This window comes from Notamacropus eugenii, chromosome 5, assembly GCF_028372415.1.
Source record: "Notamacropus eugenii isolate mMacEug1 chromosome 5, mMacEug1.pri_v2, whole genome shotgun sequence".
Lineage (NCBI taxonomy): Eukaryota > Metazoa > Chordata > Mammalia > Diprotodontia > Macropodidae > Notamacropus > Notamacropus eugenii.
In genome coordinates this window covers 29269962-29292409 of record NC_092876.1, presented here as the reverse complement: position 1 = coordinate 29292409, position 22448 = coordinate 29269962, and the positions used below count along the sequence as shown (strand labels likewise).

At 46.9% G+C, this 22448-nt stretch overlaps 2 protein-coding genes across 4 annotated transcripts in view; both read right to left on the bottom strand.

Annotated features, from left to right (window-relative positions):
- C5AR1 (complement C5a receptor 1) overlaps positions 1–284 on the bottom strand; it is a 29906-nt gene extending 29622 nt beyond the window's left edge. Inside the window, exon 1 of the mRNA XM_072608122.1 lies at positions 187–284. Coding sequence (XP_072464223.1) covers positions 187–196 — 10 coding nt within the window. The 5' untranslated portion in view covers positions 197–284. The remainder of the gene's footprint in view (positions 1–186) is intronic.
- A 7134-nt stretch (positions 285–7418) lies between these two features.
- Positions 7419–22448, bottom strand: CCDC9 (coiled-coil domain containing 9). Of its 3 annotated transcripts, none has more exons than XM_072608119.1 (13): positions 22334–22448; positions 21965–22032; positions 21029–21133; positions 20835–20936; positions 20409–20681; positions 19207–19290; positions 18963–19133; positions 18465–18640; positions 8874–8920; positions 8606–8738; positions 8324–8411; positions 8018–8204; positions 7419–7915 (listed from the first exon to the last, which is right to left on the bottom strand). In XM_072608119.1, the coding sequence occupies exons 2-13, from the start codon at positions 21965–21967 to the stop codon at positions 7815–7817; spliced, it is 1470 nt and encodes a 489-aa protein (XP_072464220.1). In that variant the 5' UTR covers positions 21968–22032; positions 22334–22448; the 3' UTR covers positions 7419–7814. The 3 variants fall into 3 exon arrangements, with proteins under 3 accessions (XP_072464220.1, XP_072464222.1, XP_072464219.1); XM_072608121.1 differs by having other exon boundaries at positions 8118–8204; XM_072608118.1 differs by having other exon boundaries at positions 7419–8204.

Below are 22448 nucleotides of genomic sequence, written 5' to 3'. Positions count from 1 at the left end.
CAAAAGGGGATACTGAGGGACAGAGAAAGGAGACGAAGGGATATGGTTAGAGCGGTATTGAAAAACAGAAAGGGAGAGTGAGAGACATAACTGAAAGACAGAGAAAAGTGAAGACAGTGACAAAGGCAGGGAGGAGACTGAAGAAAGGGAGGGATTACAGAGGAGCAGAGAGAAGGGAAAACTTACTTGGCTCCATCTCGGTCCAGTAACGGTGGCTCTGAGCTCAGCTCTTCCTTTTTTATCAACTGGAGCTGCTCTGGTTTATAAGTGAGGGAGGGCAGAAAAGGGGGAGAAGAGGAAACACTGGCTTAGCTCCTCCCAAGGGCTCCCCTGATCTCAGATGTCCAGTACCCAAAAGAGCCTGAGAGCTCCCTCTCTGGCTGTTGTAGTAGAAGTGTAGCTGACCCTTGCCAGTGACCCAGAACTTGAGCCACTGGGCACATCTCCTTCCCCATGGGATGGCAGTGGTGGTAACTAAAGAGTCAAACTAGGAAGAGTTCTGGAAGACAAGAAGCTGTGAACCAGATTTTAAAAACAGGGGAGGACCAGGGTGTGGGAGGTAGGCTAAGCTGACAAAAGGTAAAGGAGCTTTGTAAAGAAGGAGAATGGGCATCAAAATGCCAGTGTTCTCTTGACAACTATACATGGAGGGGATGGGTGCAGCTTTATCTGCCTTAGAGACAAAAATCTCCATTCTCTAGGAATCTCAGCTAGATCCAGCTGTCCCCTAATAGCTTTTTTTTAAAATAAGTAATATTTTGGGGCAGAGCCAAGATGGCAGATTAAAAGCAGGGACTTCCTTGAGCTCTCCCCCAAACTCCTCCAAATACCTATAAAAATGACTCCAAATAAATTCTAGAGCAGTAGAAGCCACAAAATGACAGAGTGAAACAAATCTCCAGCCGAAGACAACCTGGAAGGTCAACAGGAAAGGTCTATTGTATTGGGCTGGGAGAGGAGCACTGTCCAGCTTGGACCACACCAGCACAGACAGGCCAGAGCAGGCCTCAGGAGAATGAATCACTGACAGCTTCAGCGTTTTCCAGATTTCTCAATCCCAAAGACAACTTCTCAACATCAAAGACAATTTAGAAGGTAAGTAGGAAAAGTCTGTCAGACCTGTGTGAGAGGAGCGTAGTCAGGTCCCAGCCCCAGGGTGATGGCAGTGGCAGCAGCAGCAGCAGGGCATGCATTGGGAGCTCTCAGGCTCACAGATGGTGGGGAAATTGAGTGACTGATCAGAAGGGGATTTCAGGGATCTTTTTTGCTGGTACTGAGGAAGGATTCTCTTGTTTTGCCTGTGCTTTGATCTGGGTCACAATCCTGGGTGGTGCTCCTGGGGTGAGGAGGAGCACTGGCATGGCAGACCTTGTGGTGGCTGTGGGGAGGAGAATCCTCCTCACAGTTCCAATGCAGAAAAGAGTGCTTGAAGTCACTCACAGACCAGAGCACAAGCCAAAAGAGAAGTAAACACCTCTCCTTTGATCACACCACCTTGGAAGAGCTGAAAATTTACAGGTCCCTATCTCTGAAAACAGCTGCACAAAACCCCTGAAGCTTGGGACTTGGTGTACACCACCACCACCACTACCACCCCAAAGCAGAGTCCTGCCTTGACAAAGAGATTAAAAAGTCAAGTAATTGGCTTGGAAAATGAGCAAACAGAGGGGGGAAAATCTGACTATAGAATCTTACTTTGGTGACAAGGAAGATCAAAACATACAACCAGAAGAAGACAGTGAAGTCAAAGCTCCTACATCCAAAGCCTCTAAGAAAAATATGAATTGGTCACAGGCCATGGAAGAGCTCAAAAAGAATTTTGAAAATCAAGTAAGAGAAGTAGAGGAAAAATTGGGAAGAAAAATGAGATGAAAAATCAAGAAAATCATGAAAAACAAGTCAACAGTTTGCTTTTAAAGGAGACCCCTAAAAATGCTGAAGAAAGTAACAACTTAAAAAATAGACTAACCCAGATGGCAAAAGAGGTTCAAAAAGCCAAGGAGGAGAAAAATGCCTTAGAAAACAGAATTGGCCAAATGGAAAAGGAGTTCCAAAAGTTCACTGAAGAAAATGATTCCTTAATAATTAGAATGAAGCAAATGGAAGCTAATGATTTTTTGAGAAATCAAGAAATTGCAAAGAATTAAAAGAATGAAAAAATAGAGGACAATGTGAAATATCTCATTGGAAAAACAACTGACTTGGAAAATAGATCCAGGATAAATAATTTTAAAATTATTGGACTACCTGAAAGCCATGATCAAAAGAAGAACCTAGACATAATCTTTCAAGAAATTATCAAGGAAAATTTCCTTGATATTCTGGAACCACAAGGTTAAATAGAAACTGAAAGAATCCACCAAGCACCTCCTGAAAGAGATCCCAAAAAGAAAAATTCCTAAGGAATATTGTAGCCAAATTCCAGAGTTCCCAGGTATATTGATAATGCATTTTTGCTTATTGTTAATACAATTTTGCCTCTTAATGGAAAGATTTTCCCCATCCATTAATGGACCTGGGAAGATTTGTAGCAAAGTCCACACCTTTCGTTAATGAGGCACTAATTCTTTAGGATTGTGATGTCCTCTGAGTACTAAGTACTCTGAGATGAGGTTTTTTTGGGGGGCTTACTGATTAGAAGTGTGTGTGTGGCCAGATGAGACTCTGGGAAGCTAAGGAGTCCCTGGCTTTGAAAACCCAGATATTGGTGCTTCTCTCTCTGGTAACTATGTATGTATGTAATAATCAGATAGCTGGATCTGTCTGTTGATCTATGATGTATGTATTGCTTATGTCAGACAGTTGGAAGCATGTCTGTTGATTTTGATTTCTCTGTATTTTCTCTGAAGTTCAGGGTGTTGGCTTTTCCCCCCTGAACTAAGTGAATGATACATGTGCTTGATTAAAGTGGTTGTTGACCCCTCAAAAGTTACTTTCCTTTTATAAAAGCAAATCAAAGAACCTGTGATAGCAGGCCCTCCTGTGTTTGTTGGGGTGCTTTCTGTTACACCAGGTCAAGGAGAAAATATTGCAAGCAGCCAGAAAGAAACAATTTCAATATTGTGGAAACAATCAGGATAACATGAGCTTCTACATTAAGGGATTGGAGGGCTTGGAATATGATATTCTGGAGGTCAAAGGAGCTAGGATTAAAACCAAGAATCACCTACTCAGCAAAACTGAGTATAATACTTCAGGGGAAAAAATGGATATTCAATGAAATAGAGGACTTTAAAGCATTCTTGATGAAAAGACCAGAGCTGATTAAAAAATCTGACTTTCAAATATAAGAATCAAAAGAAGCATGAAAAGGTAGATAGGAAATAGAAATCATAAGGGACTTACTGAAGTTGAACTGTTTACATTGTTACATGGAAAGATGATATTTGTAACTCATGAGATTTTTTTCAATATTAGGATGGTTGGAGGGTACACACATACACACACATGCACACATATGCATATGTGTATATATGTACATATTTGTGTATGTGTACATATGTAATGTATACATATACATATATAGACATATATATAGACAGAGGGAACAGGGTGAGTTGAATGTGAAGGGATGATATCTAAAAAATAAAATTAAGGAATGAGAGAGGGATATATTGGGAGAAGGAGAAAGGGAGAGATAGAATATAATAGGGGAAATTATCTCACATAAAAGATCAATAAAAAGCTTTTAAAAAGGGGAATGAGTGAACCTTACTCATCAGATTTCACTTAAGGAGGGAATAACAAACACACTCAATTGGATATGAAAATCCATCTTACCCTACAATGAAGTAAGGGGAAAGGTAATAAGAGAGGGGGAGTAATAAAAGGAAGGGCAAATGAAAGGAAGAGATAATCAGAAGCAAACATTTTTGAAAAGGGACAGTGTCAAAGGAGAAAACAGAAAAAATGGAGGGCAGGATAGGATGGAGGGAAATACAGTCTTTCTCAACTGTTATGGAAGTGTTTTGAATAACTACACATGTATAGCCTATATCGAATTGCTTGCCCTCTCAGTGGGGATGGGTGGGGAGGGAGGGAAGAAGGGAGAGAATTTGGAACTGAAAATTTTAAAAACAAATGTTAAAAATTTTTACATGCAACTGAGAAATAAGACATACAGGCAATGGGATATAGAAATCTGTATAGCCCTACAAGAAAATAGAGGGAAAAGGGAGGAAAGAAGCAGGGGATGGTAATAGAAGGAAGGGCAATTTGGGGGAAGGGGTAATCAGAATATATGCTGTCTTGGAGTGGACAGAGAAGAGAGATGGGGGAAATTTTTAACTCAAAATCTTGTGGAAGTGAATGCTGAAAACTAAAAATAAATGAATCACTAGAAAAAATAGGCAGTTTTTAAAATTTGTATTTTAAGTTTAGTTACTTAGAAAAATTCAGTTGCCTTTGCTTCTTTCATTTGATGAATAAAAAATAACTTCCTTTAGGACTGAATATTCAATAAACGTTCATTGTAAAAATAAAAAATACAATTTCCTTGGTGTCCAGCGTGTAATCAATGGCATGTAGTGCTTACACCTGTGTTAGGAATGGCTACTTGGGGCTGGGAGAGACCCTCCAGAGACTGCACACACGCATAATTTGGGCATGCCAGAGGTGAGTGATGTGGTTCGTGAGCAACCCTGGGACCCAGGGAGGTTCAGCGATTTTCCTCAAGCCAAAATCGTCACATATCGCGGGTGACTTTTCTCATCAGATGAGGGTAAGGGGTAGACAGTCAATATGCCCCCAACGCCACCCCCTTCTCTCGTCCCCTACCATTTAAAACAATCGCAGCGCCCTTCCCTCGGGTATCCTTTAACTTCTTTTGCCAGAGGAGCCTGTGATAGTACAGGTCTAGATAGGAGGGCGGGGGGAGGGGGAGGAAGGAGGGTACTCGGTGAGGAGGGGGGAAGGGCAGTCTCCCTGTGGGCTTCCAGCCTCCTCATCCTCCAGGAAGCTGGAGGCAATCCCAGCCTTCCATCTTCATAGGCAGAAAATGAGCCCGTTTCTTGTCTCACTTGTTGAACAGCAACCTCCGTAAACTATTCGACCTGTTTCTTCTGCAAAAGTTGAGATGGGGCTGGGCCAAATGAGCTCAGTTATATCCCGCAGTTTATTGTACCGCAAGGTTTCCTCCCCACTTGGAGATCTCTAAGCACATATTCTTCCCAGGGTGAACCGGTGGTGAAGGTGAGAAGGTAGCATCAGGTAGCTGGGAGGCCTTGAAAGGATGGCGCTATCCATCTCCCACCCAGGCCCAACACGGAAGTCCCTCCTTATTGTCCGACCCTCGTCAGGCCTGGCCTAGTCGTCAGCAATCTCCCCCAACATGGGCATTGCGTTGTACTCCCGCCTGCTTTCCCGGATCTAATCAGGCCTCTCGTACCCCTTGTTTTCACCCTGGACGCTTTCACCTGCTCTTTTCCAAGCTGAGGGACATGCTGAGCCCCGAAATCTCAGGCTAAGGACCCCACCGGGCGCTCAAATCCCATCCAGGCTAGAGACCAGGTGATGCCCACGTAGCTCAGGGATTCCACAAAGGCCAAAGACTAGAAAATGGCATCTTTTCCCCCGAAAGAGGGCCGGCCTGCTAGGAGGTGGCAGCCAACGGTGGGAAGCCCCCTCCCAGACCCGGGCGGCGCAGACATTGAGCTAATTCACACACAGGAAGGCCAGGGAATGGATGAGTTTATTTCCAAATAGGAAACATGGACACACACATATACACACGAACACACACACACACACACACACACCCCAGACGGGATGGCTAGACGAGGCAGGGAAGTCGCCACGGGGAGGGACTGCTCCGAGAGGCTCCGGTGCTTTCCCTTTCAGGGAGGTCGAGGCTGGTTAGCGGCTGGGCTCCGGGGCTCCAGGAGACCTCGCTGTGTAGGCGAGAAAGGTCCCCAGGTGCGGGGGGCGCTGCATCTCCGAAGGCCTGGGGGCGGCCGCCCCCCTTCCTTCCCTATCCCCCCATTGCGCGGGGCCTGCACATCTGGGGTGGGGGGAAGGAAAGGGCACATCTGGAAGGGAGAGCCTCTCCATCTGGGAGGGGGCGAGGGGAGGGAGGCGCACATCTGGAAGCGAGAGCCTCCATTTGGGAGGGGGGTGTCAGGATAGGGGAGGGAGGCGCACATCTGGGAGGGGTGTCCGGGGGTGGAAAGTGCACATCTGGGAGGGGGTGTCCGGGGGTGTCCGATGGAGTGATGGAGGGAAGCGCCCGACCGGTCTCTCGCCGAGCCTTCGTCCAGGGCCCGGCGGGGGCGGCGGGGGCGGCGGGGGCGGCGGTCCAGGCGCACGTCCGGCGGTTCCGAGGCCCAGGACTCCAGCGGTGTCAGCGGCAGCCGGAGCTGGGGTTCGGTTCTGCCCGGCCCGGGGCGCGCGCCTTCGCCTCGTCTATCTACCCGGGGCTCGTGGTGCGGCCGCGGCGGCTCCAGCGGCGGCGGCGGCGGCTCCGGCGCGGGATCCCGGGCGGCAGCTGCGGGGGGGAGCGGGGCCCGGGCGCCTGGCCCGCGGCTGCGGGGGCGGCGAGTGCTGCAGGCGCCGCGGGGCTGCAGGAGGGCCCGGGGGCCGCGGGGCGGATGCAGGCGCCCGGGGGCGCAGGGCTGGCGGCGAGGCGGGTGGGCGCCGCGGGGGCCCACACGAGCCCATAGTAGGCAGCCAGCAGCGCGGCGGCCAACGACACGCACACGCAGTAGGCGCACACCGGCGCCAGGCGCAGCCAGCGGCCCGCGGGGGCCTCGCTCCCCACCGCCTCGAACCCCGGCTCGGGCTCCGAGGCCCCGCCGCCGCAGCCCCCGCCGCCGCTCGAGCTGCCGCCGCCGCGCATCCCTGCGGGGAGCCCGGACCGCTGCTCCGCACGCTCCCGCGCCCGCGCCCGAGCGGATCCCGAGCCCGAGCCGGATCTCGAGCCCGCGGCCCCGCAGCCTTCGGAGCCCGCCCCCGAGCCCCGCCCCCAAGTCCGGCCCCTGTCTTAACCCCGCCCCCTCGCCGCCACTCCAGCTCAGCCCCGCCCTAGCCCCGCCCCATCGCTTTTCAAATCCGGCTTTCACCGGGAGTCCAGCGTTCCAGCCCCGCCCCCGGCTGAAACTAACAACCCAGCGCCACCCCCTCCCTTTTCAAACCCGGCCTTCACCAGCAGCCCAGTGTTCTAGCCCCGCCCCCTCCCCTGGCTCCTAATTGAGCCCGCCCACTTGGGCTTTCAGGCCCTTCACCTGCCTCTGCTGGCCTCCCAAATCAAGCACCCCATCCCTTTTCCCCGTTTTCCTCTTCCGGGCTCCAGCCTTCTGGCTGACTCGGGGGAAAACTGGGGCCCCAGTGAATGAATGGATGAGAATAAATGAGAAGACAAAAGCATCCGCGCCCGAGCCTCCCACCATCGAGTCCCAAAAGCAAGGCCAGAGGAAGCATCCACGTTTATTTATAATTGGCTCCTTTATTAAGGTTTGAGGAGGGGGACACGGGAAGAAGGACGGGGTCAGGGGATCCAAGCATTAGGGAAAGTGACCGGCACCAGGAAGGGATGAATCCACCACCCCCATGCCCTAAGGGCACCAATCCCCTCCCCCTTCCCCAATCTCCCCCTCCCCCAGTAACTGGGCTAAGTGACCCAGAGTTTGACCAAGGGGACTGAGGGGAGGGAGAAGGACGGAATGATCTGGAGTCGCAATCCCTCCCACCCACACCCATCTTGTAAGAGGACTTAATTAGCCCTAAGAGAAACCTTCTGGCCTCCAACGCTACATGGAGGGATGGGTCAACATGAATTGGATCTGGGTCTCTGGGTCGAGGTCATGCATCCTGCTGGCCAGTCACTTCCCCTCCCGTGGGGGTGTGGATCCAGGATCAGGGAGGGCAGCTCGAGGGGAGCTCTGTTCCATCTCCTCTCCCCAGTCAGACACTGGCTGGTGGCCTGCAGAGGGTGAGAAGGGGCTGGCCGGGGAGGCTGGAGCTGGGACCTCTAGGCCAGGGCTCCCCTGTTTAGGTCCTGGGGCCTGCTCTGAGCCACCAGCACCTGTTTGCTGTTGATCCTCTTCCTCCTCCTCCTCCTCCTCTTCTTCCTCCCCAGAGTCCTCCTCCTCTTCCTCATCGTCTTCCTCATCCTCACCACTCACATCCTCCCACTGGTCCTCATCCTCATCAGCAGTAGTTGAGGTTTCATCTGCAGCTTGGGGATTTGGGGCTGCATTGGGGGGCTGAGTCTATGGGGGTAAGAAGAGAGCAGGCCTGTGTCTTCTTCTGTCCCTGACTCCTTCCCTTCCCCACCCCCAACCAAAGACTGGCAACATCTGGAAACCTAGGGCACAGTCTTCCTTCTTACCTTCGGCTCTGAGACTGAAGGTTTCTCCTGAGGGGCAGCAGGCAATTTCTCTTCCTCTTCCTTGGGCTCCCACCGGTCATCATGGTGGCTGAGGGAATCAGGTATGAGTCAGGGAGAGGGAACAGGGAGTGAAGAAGGGAGACCAAGGATGAGCCCTCACTCAGCCCTGGGCTCTGGCTGCTTATTACTAAAACCCAGCTTCTTTCAGGCACTGGAAATGGTGATCCCAGGACTAGCCAGCTTCAGGAGAAAGAGACAATGAATCAGCCAAAAGATTCCCACCTGTAGCCCCGAGGTGGTCCCTTGACCCGGGGACGGCTTGTCTTTCTTCTCCTACGGCTGCCAGACATTGTCTTGTGTTGGGACAAGAAGTCCCCAAACGTTGGGGGCTTAGGGGGTCGGCTGCTGCCTTCATCTGTAGGGAGAAGGGGACAAGAACCTTAATCTTGCCTCCTCCCCACCCTGGAATAAACTCCTCCCTCCCCCTCCCTTTCTCTCCTCCATCCATCCCTTTGGGGCCCAGGGATTTGAAGGTCATCCCAGGTCTCACCATGACGTGTGGGTGTCTCTGAGGTAGAGCTAGGGCCATCCTTGAACCTGGAGGAAGAGGATCCCATTTAGCAAGAAAAGATTGGTGGGGGAAGTCAAGATAGAGCAAGAGAAGATGGGAGGGAGAGGGTGTGGAGATGGTAGAAAGCAGCCAGGAAAATCAGGAGGTGAAGGCAGAGTTGGGAAGCAATGGGAGGGGAGAGGAGAGAGAAAAATGAAAGTGAGCAGGAAAGGCACAGGAAGATGAGAAGGTAAAGGGGCAGGTAGGAAGATGAAAAGAGAAAAGAAAGGGACCAGGAAGACCCACCAAGACCAAGTACAGCCCAGCTCTCCCCCATGACTCCTCCAAAAAGATCTGGAGAAACACTAGACCAAGACCAGACTGGGACTGTCAAGCCATTGTTCGAGGTCAGGGCAGCAGACCAAGAGCCAGGTGTGGTCAAAAGTCCAGCTCGCAGAGCCTTGGCTGTGTGTGAAGATAAGAGCACAGAAGGGCCAGTCTACAATCATAGAGCTGTGTGGTTCTGACAACAGAGGAGTGGGGTCTCAGACCCAGGCCCCAGCCCAGTCTGAAACCTGCAGCATAACAGGAAGGAAATCCACACCAAAGGGAAGCCTGGAAGTTCTGCCACTCTGAACTAGCAGAGGGCTGACTGTGACTGAGTCAGGAAGTAGCCAGTCTACTGGAGCTCCAACCAGGAGCAAGGCAAGCTCACAGGCCTCTCCCTCAGAACCAAATCCAAGTAAGGAACCTGAAGAGCTGAGAAAAGGAGTAGAGCTCAAGCTCTGCCCTAGAATAGCCCACTTTGAGCCCACTGACAGGACTTGCAGGTCCCCAGGCTGAGCTGTCCCTCCTAGAATAACACAACACTCAATATCCTGAGATAAAACCCTAAAGAATACAAAATAAGCAGAGCCAAAATACTCCCTCCAGAAATGGACAGTGTCTAGCCCTAACAGAAAGTCCAAGGCAGAAAGACTGGAAGAATGAGCAAACAAGAAAGAAATACCACCATAAAGAACTATTATTGTTATAGGGATGTTCAAGACAAAAACCCAGAAGAAAATGACTAAAACACCTACAAAGCAACTCTGCAAGAAAAACAGGCTGAGCACGAGTTCAACCAGAATTTCTGGGAGAAACGAAGCAAGAGTTTACCAAGGGCTAGAAATTATTTTATAAATGAAATGAGAGCGCCAAAGGAAAGAATTGGAAAAGTGAAGAGAACACAAGTGGGGTGACTAGAAAAGAAATTAGAATTATGGAAGAAGGAACTGGAAAGATAACAGCTGGGCACAAGAGGTGCAAAGCCTTACCCAAGCAACAGATTCCTTGAAAATTAAGACCAAATAGAAATTAATAACTCCATGAGGCAACAAGACATATTAAAAACAAAGTTAAAAGCCTGGAAAAAAAAGAAAATTTAAGGTATTTCAAACCAAAAACAACTAAAAGACAGATCAAGAAGAGACAATTAAAAATCAATGGACCTGAGACAGAAAAAACCAACAAAAACTTATTTTAAAAAAACAATAAACTACAATAAACAGAAAAACATAAATTACTTAGGAAAAAACTCCATATTTGATAAAAACTCCTGCTGGGAAAGCTAGCAACTAGGCTAAGACCCACATCTTACATAAGTTCCACAATACATTCTAAATGGATATATAACCTTAAAATTAAAAATCATACTATAAAAAAATTAGAAGAGAAACAGATGATGTACCTCTTCCAAGTACACTCATAACTAAAGGACAGAGGCAATTACAAAAGACACGCTGGATTATATGAAATTGAAAAGCAAAGACAAGTTAATATACCTAGGACAAGAAAGGAAATAGTAGAATGGGAAAAAAAATCTCAATCAAATTTCTCTGATAAAGGTTTAGTATCCAAGATACATAAATAAATAACAGGTATATATGTGTATGTAAATGCATGTGTACATACACACACATATAGGTTTTATATGAGTGTGAGTGTGAGCACAAGCACATGCATACACCCAACAGCCATTCTCCAATACATAAGTGGTCAAAGGATAAGAAGAAATAATTCTCAGAAGAGTTGCAAACTATTAACAATCACATGAAAGAATGTTCCAAATAATTAATAATAAGAAAAATACACATGAAAACAACCTTGATGCTTCACCTCACACTGATGAAAATAGTCAATATCAGAGAGGTGGTGGCAAAATAGGAACACCAGTACAGCGTTGGTGATGCTAGGGATTGGTGCAACCATTCTGGAAAGACTAAATGGAGACTAAGTGTCCATACCCTCTGACCCAGAGATTTCACTATGAGATGTATACCCCAAAGTGGCCATTGGTAAAAAGAAAGTCCCCACTCTTACCAAAAAATAGAAGCACTTTTTGTAATAGCAAAGAATTGGAGAAACAAACTTAATGTTCATCGATGGGGGAAAATGACTTAAAAAAATGGTAGAATTTGAATGTAATGGAATATGACTGTGCTGAAAGAAATGATGAATGAGAGAAGTGTGGAAAGATCTCCATGAACTGATGCAGTGAAAAGAAAAAGCAAGAAAACAACATACACACTGATTATAACAACGTCAATGGAAAGAACCACTTGCCCAAAAAAATTACAAGCATAGCCCCAGAGAAGAGTGTTTCAGAGGTGAGGAAATCCACACGTGCTGTATGAACACTGCTCCTATCTTCAGACTTTTTTGATGTATCAGTGGTGCCGATTTTTTTCCTCCTCTTAATCTTTTTCTTTGTCTTAAAAAATATTATTTGTTAAATATTATTTGGTAAGCAACAGATTGTGATGGGAAAATCTGTTACTGTAGGTTTTATTTGTTGCATACTTTGACTTAAATAAATTTTTATATTCAAAAAAAAAATTATTTGTTATTGTGGGCTGGATCTCAGGGAGGGGAGGAAGGACACTAGGGAAAGCTACAATATTGCAAAAAACCAAAATGTATCAATAAAAACTTACTTTAAAAAAATCAATAGATAACTGGAAAAGAAGGTCAGGAGGTGGAGCAAAGTGGCAGGAAGGAGAACAGTGAACTCCTCCCAACACCTCCTCCAAACAGGTCTAGAAGATGGGTCAGGGCAAATCCTGATCAGGAAAACCAAGAAAAAAATCACAGAGAATCATTTTTCCAGTCTCTGTAGGCACAGGAAGGCATACAGCGAGGTCAGTGGACACTGAGCATGGGGCCTGGCCAAGAACATGCTGAAAACTATGCGAGAAGGTGCACCAGGGCAACAAGAGGCCCCAGATCTGGCTCAGGGGGGTCCAAACTTGTATAGAATGCAACAGCAGGTGCCACATGGAACCTCTGTCTCTCAATTTACTTAGTTCAAGGTCACAGATCCAGGGCAGACTGAAAAGAACTGTGCCCATGGGTGGCATTCCAAGGTGAGAAGCAGCTGCAGGACTGAGGCAAGGGGCAAGTTCTGGAGAAAGAAGGAACTGTGTGGGATCATAGGAGCAGAGCAGGGTCTCAGTTCCAGTCACCAGCCCACTCAGAAGCCTGCTCAGGAATCCCAGACCAAAGGAAAGCCTACAGTTCTGTCACTCTGAACCAGCAGGCCTTTCCTGATGACTGACAGCAGATGAGTACAGCAAGCCCCCAGATCTGTAACTCAGACCCAAAACCAGGTCAGGAACTTGCATAGCTAAGACCAAGAGGCCAGTCAGCCCACTTTGAGGCACTACAAAAGCTTGAACGTCCTTGACTTGAGCTGTTCCTTAGATCCTGGGATGACACAACACTCAATACCCCCAAGAAAGCAACAGCAGGAGCAGCTCAGATATTCCCTTCAAAAGTACACAAAGCCTACCCCAAACATAAAAGTCCAAGATCAAGGAAGTGGCTGAAGAATGAGAAACCAAAAAAGAAGCTCATCAGAAAGAGCTATCATGGTGCCTGGGAGGCTCCAAACACACACCCAGAAGAGAATGGTTCCAAAAGGTCTAAAAGCAAAGCTGCAAAGAAAAACATTGCTTAGGCACAGATTCAACTAGAATGCCCTGAAGATATGAAGCAAGAGTTTAGAAAAAGATTTTAAAATGGTTTTGTCAATGAAAGGACTAGAGGGAAAAGAAATGAGAGTTGTGCAAGAATGCATTGGAAAGGTGATTTGTCCAGAAAACAAACAGCCTGAAAACAAGAAGAGATCAAAGAGACGCCAATGATTCCACAAGGACACAAGAAACAGTAAAGTCAAAAGGCTGGAAAAAGAGAATATCTAACTTAATTCACAACAAAAAATAACTGATGTGGAAAATAAACAAGGAGAGGTAATTTAAGAATCAATGGATTCTATCAATTAAGGAATGGCTGAACAAGTTGTGGCATATGAATGTAATGGAATACTATTGTTCTATAAGAAATGATGAGCAGGTGGACTTCAGAAAAACCTACAAAGACTTACTGATGCTCTAAAAGCTTACTGAACTGATGCTGAATGAAGTGACCAGAACCAGGAGAACACAGTAACAGCCACAGGTGTGCAATGGCCAACTCTGGTAGGCTTAACTCTTCTTAGTAGTACAAGGATCTAAGACAATTCCAAAAGACTTGCAATGGAAAATGCTATCCACTTCCAGATAAAAAACTTTGAAGTCTGAACACAGATGGAAGCAGACTATTTGCTCTCCTTTTCTTTTGTTGTTTTCTTTCTTCTTTCTCATGGTTCATTCCACTGGTTCTAATTCTTCTTTACATCCTGACTAATGTGAAAATATGTTTAATATGAATGTGTAAGTAGAGCCTATATTGGACCATGTCATCTTGGGGAAGGAGGAACAAGGGGAGGGGGAGAAAACTTAAAACTCAAAATCTTTTTGAAGTGAACGTTGAAAATTAAAAATAAATAATTAAGACTACCTGAAAGCCATGATAAAAAAAAATTCCAGACTTCATATTTCAAGGAATCATAAAAAGAAAACTGCTAAGATCTCTTAGAATGAGAAGAAGGCAAAGGGAAAATAGAATCTACCTCTCACTCCTAAAAGAAATCACAAAATTAAAGCTCTCAGGAACTTCACAGTCAAAATGCAAGAGATTCTAGATTAAAAAAGAAAGGAAAGGGAGAAGAAAGGAATTATACTGGAGGGGGAAGGAGAACTGGATTATCTTAATTATTAGGTGTACAAGTAGAAGATTATACAAACAAGAGGAAAGAGTAGGGGCAGCCAGCAACATCTGAACTTCATTCTCATCTGAAATGGTCAAAGAGAACACATACACACACATACATACACACACACACACACACACACACATGTCAGTGCAGAAATACATTTCATTCAACAGGGAAATAGGAAGGAAAGAGGATAAGACTGAAGGGAGAATAAGAGGGGTTATTCCTAAAGAAAACAAACTGTGGTCATAGAGAATGGGTCACAAAGAGGGGTTTTAAAAGAAAAGAAAGACTAAGAACCTGTGTGCGCTCTCTCTCTCTCTCTCTCTCTCTCTCTCACACACACACACACACACACACACACACACACACACACACACACACACACACACACACTACCCTCTTCTTTGGTGGGAAGGGAGGGAGGATGTTGGCCAAGAGAAGGCAAAGTATAAGAAAACACGATAGAGGGAAAAAAACAATTAATGACCATAATTGTGAAGAGAAATGGGATGAATTCTCCCAAAAAATGGAAAAAGATAAAAGAATGGATTACAAGGCAGAATCCACCAATATGTTCTTTACAAAAAAACATAACTAAAACATAAATGTTCTCACAGACTTAAAATAATGACCTGGAGCAAAATCTATCTTATTTCAGCTAAAGTAAAAAATGCAGGGGAAGTAATTAAGATCTCAGACAAGGAAACATAAAAAAAAAAAAACCTCATCACATTATTTATCTAATAAAAAAAGATAAACAGGAAAACTCTGTTTTGCTGAAAAACATCACAGAAAATGAATTAATATAAATACTAAAGATACATAAACCAAATTGCATAGCATACAAATGCCTAAGGAAAAATAGAGTAAAACTATAATACTAGAGAATCTCAACGCACTTCTTTCAGACCTGCATAGTAGTCAAAAAATAAAAAAGTTAAGGACCTGAATAGAATTTTAGAAAAGCTGGATACAATACACATGTGGAGATTATTAAATGGGTGTACAGATTTCTCAGCTGTGCATGGAATCTTTATAAAAAAAGACTATTTATGGCATTAAAAACCTCACAAACAGATGGAAAAAACCTGAAATATTAAAAGCTTCTTTTACAAACCACAATGCAATAAAATTATACTCAATAAAGGGCCACTGAAGTAACTATTAAAAATTAATTGGAGACAAAATAACTAACCTAAAGAATGAATGGGTCAAAGACCATACCACAGAGACAATCAATAATTTCATTAAAGTTAACGACAATAATGAAACAACACACCAAAATTTCTGGGATGCAGCCAAAGTAGTGCTGTGGGGAAGATTTATATCTCTAAATACTTTTACCAGCAAAAGAAAAGAATAGATCAATAAACTGGGCATGCAACTAAAAATTTTTTAAACTGACAAACTTGCTTGTTTAAACAAACAAAAACCCACAATTAAATATCAAAAAAGAAACCCTGAAGATAAAAAGAAACGGATGAACAAAATTGGAAGCAAAAACTCCGGCGAATTACTAAATAAAAGTAGGAGCTGTTTAAAAAAACAACAAAATAGATAAACTGTTAAGCAATATGATTTTTTAAAACAATGAACAAATTATCAAAATCAAAATGAAAATGGTGAATTCATAACAAGTGAAGAAATTATTAGAAATTATTTTGCCAATTATATACCAAAAAAACCCCTGACAATCTAAATGAAATGGGTGAATTTTTACAAAAATATAAAATGTTCAGATTACCAAAACACAATCTCAGAAAAAGAAATCAAACAGCCCAAAATGAGCTCCCAAAGAAAACACCCTGGAGAACAGATGGATCCACAAATGAATTCTATCAAACTTTTATACAACAATTAATTCCAGTATTACAAAAGCTCAGCAACACTTCACCAAGATTATACACTATGACTAGTTTGGATCTATATTATGAAGGCATGGCTGACTCAATACTAGGAAAACTATAAATGCAAATGACCATATTAATGACAAGAGCAACAAAAAACAAATGTCTATGTCAATGGCTTCAGCAAAAGCTTTTAACAAGATACAATTCCTGGTTACAAAACATTAGGCAACAAAGTAATAAGTTAATCTTTCCTTAATATAAGTAACATCTACCTAAGAGTAGACCAAGAGTCTACCAATGTTACATAATAACATATGTAACATAATAACATACATAAGAGTAGACCAATATGTTACATAATAACAAACTAAAGCTTCTTCCAACAAAATCAGGGGTAAAGCAAAAATGTCCATCATCATCACTACTATCTGATAAAGTGCAAAAAATGGGAGCTACAGCAATGAGCAACAAAAAGAAAGTGAAGGAGTAAAGACAAAGAGCTGAAAGAAAACTAGCCCTTTTTATAGATGACATGATGGTTTATTTAAATAACTTAAGAAACCACTAAAAAATTAAGTGAAAAAATTAACTGTAAAGTTGCAGAATTATCAAAGAAACCTACATCAATCATCTGAATTATTATAATATAATATAATATACATAATTATAATAATTATAATCGGTATATTACCTACAAAACACAGTAGTAAGAGACAGAAACAAAGAGAAATTCCATTTGCGATACCTACAGTCAAAGAGACTCGGGAGTCCACCTGTGATAAGACACACCCAGGAACTATAAAATTATAAAACACTCTTTACATGAATCAGCCATCTAAACAGCTGGAAAAATATTAATTGCTCATAACCAAGCCAATATAATAAAAATGGCAATACTACCTGAATTGATTTACTTGTTCAGTGCTAAATTAATCAAACTACCAAAAGGCTCCTTTATAAAGAAAGAAAAAAATAACAACAGTACATCTGGAAGAACAAAAGGTTCAGAATCTCAAGAGAAATCATGAAGAAAAAGGAAGGAGGCCTAGCTGTACGAGCTCTCAAAGCATACCACAAGGCAACAGTCATCAACACAATTTGGTCCTGAGGTAAGAAACGGAAAGCTCTATTAGTGGCACAAATTAGGTACACCATTTACATAAGGAAGCATAGTAGCCTAGTGTTTGATAGATACACTGGGATAAGTATTTCACTTAGTACTGGGATAAGAACTCACTATCTGCCAAAAACCGTGGGGAAAACTGGAAAGTGTCCTTGCAGAAATGGATCAGTGACCAGCACCTCACAGCATACACCAAGTTCCAAATGGACACAGAATTTAGACATAAAGGGTGAGATCACAAATCTATTACAAGAGCAAGGAAGAAATGATCGGTTAGATATATGGTTAGAGGAAGAATTCATGATAAAACAAGGGAGAAAGAGAAATCACAGAAAGTAAAATGAACAATTTTGATTTAATAAAATTTTAAAGGTTTTTCACAACCAATACAGCTAAAATTAAAAGGGAAGCAGATAACTGGGGAAAAAAATCTTTGTACTAAGTTAATCTGATAAAGGTCATATTTCCAAGATATAGAGGAAACTCAAATTTATAATAATTCATTCCTCAAACTGACAAATGGTCAAAAAAAGTAAACAGTTTTCAAAAGAAGAAATCCAAGCTATGGATAGCCATATGAAAAAATGCTCCAAATCACTAATAATTAGAGAAAGTGAAATTCAAGCAACTCTGAGGTTCCTCCTTACACCCATCAAAGTTGATAATAAATAAAGGAAAAGTGCCAGATGTTAGAGAGGCTGTGGGAAGGAAAACAGGTACATGACAATACTGTTGGTAGAGCTATGCACTGGTTCAGCCACACTGGAAAATAATTTGGGATGATGCCTCCAAAGGTATAATCTGTATATACACCTTTGTCCCAGGAATACCAATTCAAAGTGACCGAAGAAAGAGAAAAGGGACTGATATGTACAAGAATATTTATAGCTGCTCTTTTCACACTGTCAAAGAACTGAAAACTGGGGGGGGGGGGGTGACCATAACCTGAAGAACGGCTGAAAAGCTGCTGTACATGGATGTCACGGAATGTTATTGTGCTGTAAGAAAGGAAGTAGGTAGTTTCAGAAAAACCCAGGAAGACTTCTAGGCACTGATGCAGAGCAAAGTGAGAACCAAAAGGACAATTTATACAATAATAGGACTGTAAAGACAAACAACTTAGAAAGACTTAAGAGCTAAGGACACTGAGAAGACCACACAGAACTCCCCAGGATGCATGATTAAACACGCTCCCCCATCCTGACAGGGCTGATGGGCTCGGAGACCAGACTGACGTGCCCATTTCAGGAATTTGTATTGCTTGACTATATCTATGTTTGTGACAAGGGTTTTACTTTTATTTCTTTCTGTATGGGAGTTTGGGGGGAAGGTAGATTTTCATGATTTAAAAAAAGGGTTAAAACAGGAAATAAGAAAGTGACCAGGAGATGAGAAAGGGAGAAAAGGGTAGGGGGCAGGAGAGGCAATGGGAGCCCAAAAGGAGGAGGCAGAGGTGGCTCAGAACAGGGACAAGCACCCACATGCCCTCTGTCTTCTCAGCATCCCACTCCCTGCGCCACTGGCCCGTGGGTTTCCGATGCCGCTGCAACCTCTCCTGGTCAATGCGTTCACGCTCCTGCTTCCATCGCAGGTATTCAGCCCGCTCCCGGCCCGTCATGGACAGTGTCATGTCCCCACCAGGTCCTGCCCGACGACCCTGCTCTCTCCAATAATAGCCACATTGGAGCCACAACCCCAAGGAGCCCAGCATCCCTCTGTCCCAGTGCCATGCCTCTTCTCCTACCCCCAGTTCAATATTCTCCCATGCCAGGACCCAGACTCAATGCTCTTTGCCAGCCTCCCCCAAACCCAAGGAGCCAGCTTGGCAGTCCACCTCCAGCCCCAGCTCTCCCCCATGTTCCAGCCCTCCTCAGCCCAGCGCTTATCCTTTCCTCAGGCACCCTCCCTCCTGGCACCCATTGCCCAGGACCTAGTTCCTCCCTGAGGCCCCCCATCCCCACTCAGGTTCTAGCACCCACATAACGCTCCTGCTCCAGGCCACTGCGAACACGCTCAAAGTCAGCACCACCCCAGTTCCGTCCATGACGCCTGCTTCCCTCCCGACGGTCCCTCTCTGATTCCTGCAGAGGTCCACTGCGACGAGGATCGTCCAGGAAATTCCGGACAGGGTTCTTCTCAGGCAGCCCATCCTGAGTTCAGGATAAGCAAGAGTCAGCCCCTGGCGGATCCCCACCAGCTCCAGCCTTCCTAGGCCCCACTCACCCGCTGATTTCGCTCATACTCGGCTATCTTCTCCATCTCTTCATTCATCTTTTCAATATTCTGGCGACGTCGCTCCTCCCACTCCTGGAAGGTCCAGAGACAGAGAGGAGAAAACAAACACAGAGGAAGGGACAGGAGATCCAAGACAAAAAGAAATGATAACAAAAGAAAAAGACAGACAAGGAAGGAGGTCAAGTTAACAAATCAACAAGCATTTACCAAGTGCCCCACTATGTGCTGAGCCCTGGACTAAGCGCTGAGAACTTAAAAGTAAAAACTCAGTCCCTGCCCTCAAGAAGTCCACAATTTAATGGGGGGGGGGGGAGGGGCGGAGAACAACAACGTGCAAACAACGAGCAACATTCCAGATACAGAGTGGCAATGTGTGACTGCGAGGGGTCTCAGAGGGAAGGCGCTAAGGGCCAGGAGAACTGGGAACTGAAGGAAGCCAGGAAGGGCAGGAGGAGGAGAGGAGGAAGGAGAGCACAGAAGACAAAGGGCCCACAGTCAGGAGACAGAGCATCTTATGCAAGGAAGATCAGGGAGGCTGGCATCACTGACTACAGAGAACACCGGGGGTGAAGGGACCAGCAAGGGGGAAGAAGCCTGCCAAGGTGGGAGGGCTTTCCAAGTTCAACAGGACTTTATATTGGATCTGAATGGCAGGAGGAGAACAAGGAGAGTAATGTGGTGAAACCCTCAGGAGAGAAAGCACATGAAGGAGGAAAGGGTGATGAATGGGGTCCAGACCATAGAGAGACCTGACAGGAGACCTGAAAAAAGGCCCCGGCACTTGGCAGCTAAGACAGAGACCAGGGTCATGCTGGAGAGAGCAGCAGGTTGGGAGGCAGATTGAGGGGCTGAGAAGAGAATGAGAGGAGGGGAAGCAGAGGCAGCAGTCAGAGGTGCCTTCCAAGGGGTGGAAGGACACAGGACAAAAGCTAGCAGGAATGGACGAATCAAAGGAGGGGTTTTAAGGCTGTAGGTGTAGTCAGCAGAGAAGAGGCCAGTGATTGGGAGGACCTGAAGATTACTGACTGTGGGAATAATCAAGGGGGCAATGTGTTGTAGAGGACAGGATGGAGTGGGACCCCCTATAAATACAGAAGGGTTTTGTTGGCCGGAAGGGCCACATCTTCTTGAGACAGAAAACTGGGAAGCAGAGACGCTCATGAGAAGAAGCCCTTTCCCCAACTCAGTACCTTGGACCTCCTGTCTGGGGCTGGGGCATCTCCTGCTGCCATGCTGGTCCCAGAAGGGTGAGCTGCCCCTCCTCTTCCACGGCCTCGACGTCCCCGGCCTCCTCCGCTTCGTGCTGGTGGTGGCTCCACATAAATCACCACTTCTTCTTCCCAGAACCTGGACCCTCTGCCCAGACCAGCCCGGGCTCCTCGCTGTGGGGCATTGCGGCCCCCCTTGCTGCCCTGGGCCCGAGTAGAGGTGGGTGGCCGGCGGCCTGAGCCCGTGCTCTTCTCCTATAGGGGACACATAAGGGAAGTGGGTAAGACAACAGGCAATATAATCCCAGACACCACACCTGAAAGCCCAGATCCCACGAGCTCCCTGAGCTTTTCCTTCCCCGGCTGCCAGTGCTCAGTCATTTCCCCCACCACTGGGGGCCCTGTCACCATGTCCACAGCAACATTCTCCTTCTCAGCAGGGCGCCCCTTCCGTGGTCCTGTCACTGCCACCCCCTCCGATTCAGCCTTCTTCCGGTCCTCCTCAATCTCCTGGAAGATGAACAGAGAGATGCTACAGTTAGGAGATTCACCAATGGGAACCCTGGGGCATGGGGGCAGAGGAAGGCTGGTCCGCCACCCACCTGGTAACGCCGGATCAAGGCTGCATTCTTCTTCCGAAGGGCCTCAATCCGTTTGTCCAACTCTGCATCCTTCTCTTCCTTGGACTTCAAGTCCAAGGTGGTGGCCTGATGAGGGGATGGGAGGAGAGGAGGCTGGAAAACTAGACTACTTCTCTCTCCTAGCCAGCCTGCACTGCTGGGACTCTCTCCTTCTCCAAGGACTGGGGGTCTGATTTCCTAGGTCCCCAGCTCCCCTTCCCCCCAGGGCTCCTGATCTCCTGCATCCCAAGGTCCCCAGCCCCCTCCCATGTGGCCTCCACCCAGAGTAGCTTGGAATTTGAACTCCTAGGCTCTTCCCTCTTTACTGAGTGCCTGATTTTCCAGTATCTCCACCTCCCCCAGCTGGGATCCTATAAGAGTCTCCAACCCGCTCCTCTGAGGTGCTTCCCCCAAAGCTAGGCATTTGGGTCCTCAAATCTCTCCTCTGTCTCCCCCAAGTCCTGGTGCCTGCACTCTGGGGTCCCCCCATTCCCCACCCCTGTGTCTGCACTCCAGAGTGCCCCCAGAGTTGGGTGCCTGTGCTCTGGGGTCCCCAGTCCCCACCCCTATGGCTCCTCCAGATCTAGGAACCTGTGCTCAGGCCCTCCCCACCCAATCCGGACACCTGCACTCCAGGGTTCCCCCACAGCTAAGCGCCCGTACTCCAGGATCCCTCTTGTCCCCTCCCTGGGCCCGGTCCCTGCTCCGAGGGGTCCCCAGTTCCGTCTTTCATGGCTCCCCCAGATGCAGGCGCCTGCACCCTGGGTCCCACCCCCCCCTGCACCCTCACATCTGGTCACCTGCAATCCAGGGTTACCCCCTCCCGGGAGCCAGTACTCGGGGGTCCCCTCCCAGGGTATCCCCTTGTTCCCCATGGCCCAGAGCTAGTTCTTGGGGGTCCCCCGGCGGGGTCCTCACCATGCCTCCGGTCCGGCGGTTCCGAGGTCCTGGCCGCCGCCCGTGCGGCTGCGTCGGTTCGAGGGTCTCTGCGGGAAAAGACAGGCCAGGGTCGGCGGTGACTCAGCCCAGCGAGCCACTGCCTTGGAGGAGCCGCAGCTTCCACCCGGGCCCCGCGTCCACGCCCCCACCAGGCCACGCCTTCCCACCAGGCCACGCCCCCGGAGGGCCACGCCCCTATGCTGTGCCCGCTCCGGTGCAGGCCACGCCCCCGTGACCACGCCTCCTCGGAGGCCATGCCCTGCACCCTCCACACGCGGGGCCATTCCCTCGGCCCTCTGCTGCGCGAGTCTCCGTGCGGCCCCGAGGGCGCCGCCGTTCCCCCCTCACCGGCTGGGAGGCCCCACGGCTCCTCCGGCGCTGCGCTGTCCCTCTCTCGCCGCTGCTCCCGGGTCCCCCCCCCCCCCCCGCGCGTCACTTCCTCTATGGACCACGTGGACACGGG

What these genes read in the sequence shown, in the direction of transcription:
- CCDC9 (XM_072608118.1), bottom strand. An exon ending in GCTGAGAAGACAGAGGGCAT is followed by an intron (nt 8,921 to 18,464) that starts GTGGGTGCTTGT and finishes CTCTTCCTCCAG; the next exon opens with GTTCAAGGATGGCCCTAGCT. An exon ending in CTTCAGTCTCAGAGCCGAAG is followed by an intron (nt 8,205 to 8,323) that starts GTAAGAAGGAAG and finishes TTACCCCCATAG; the next exon opens with ACTCAGCCCCCCAATGCAGC.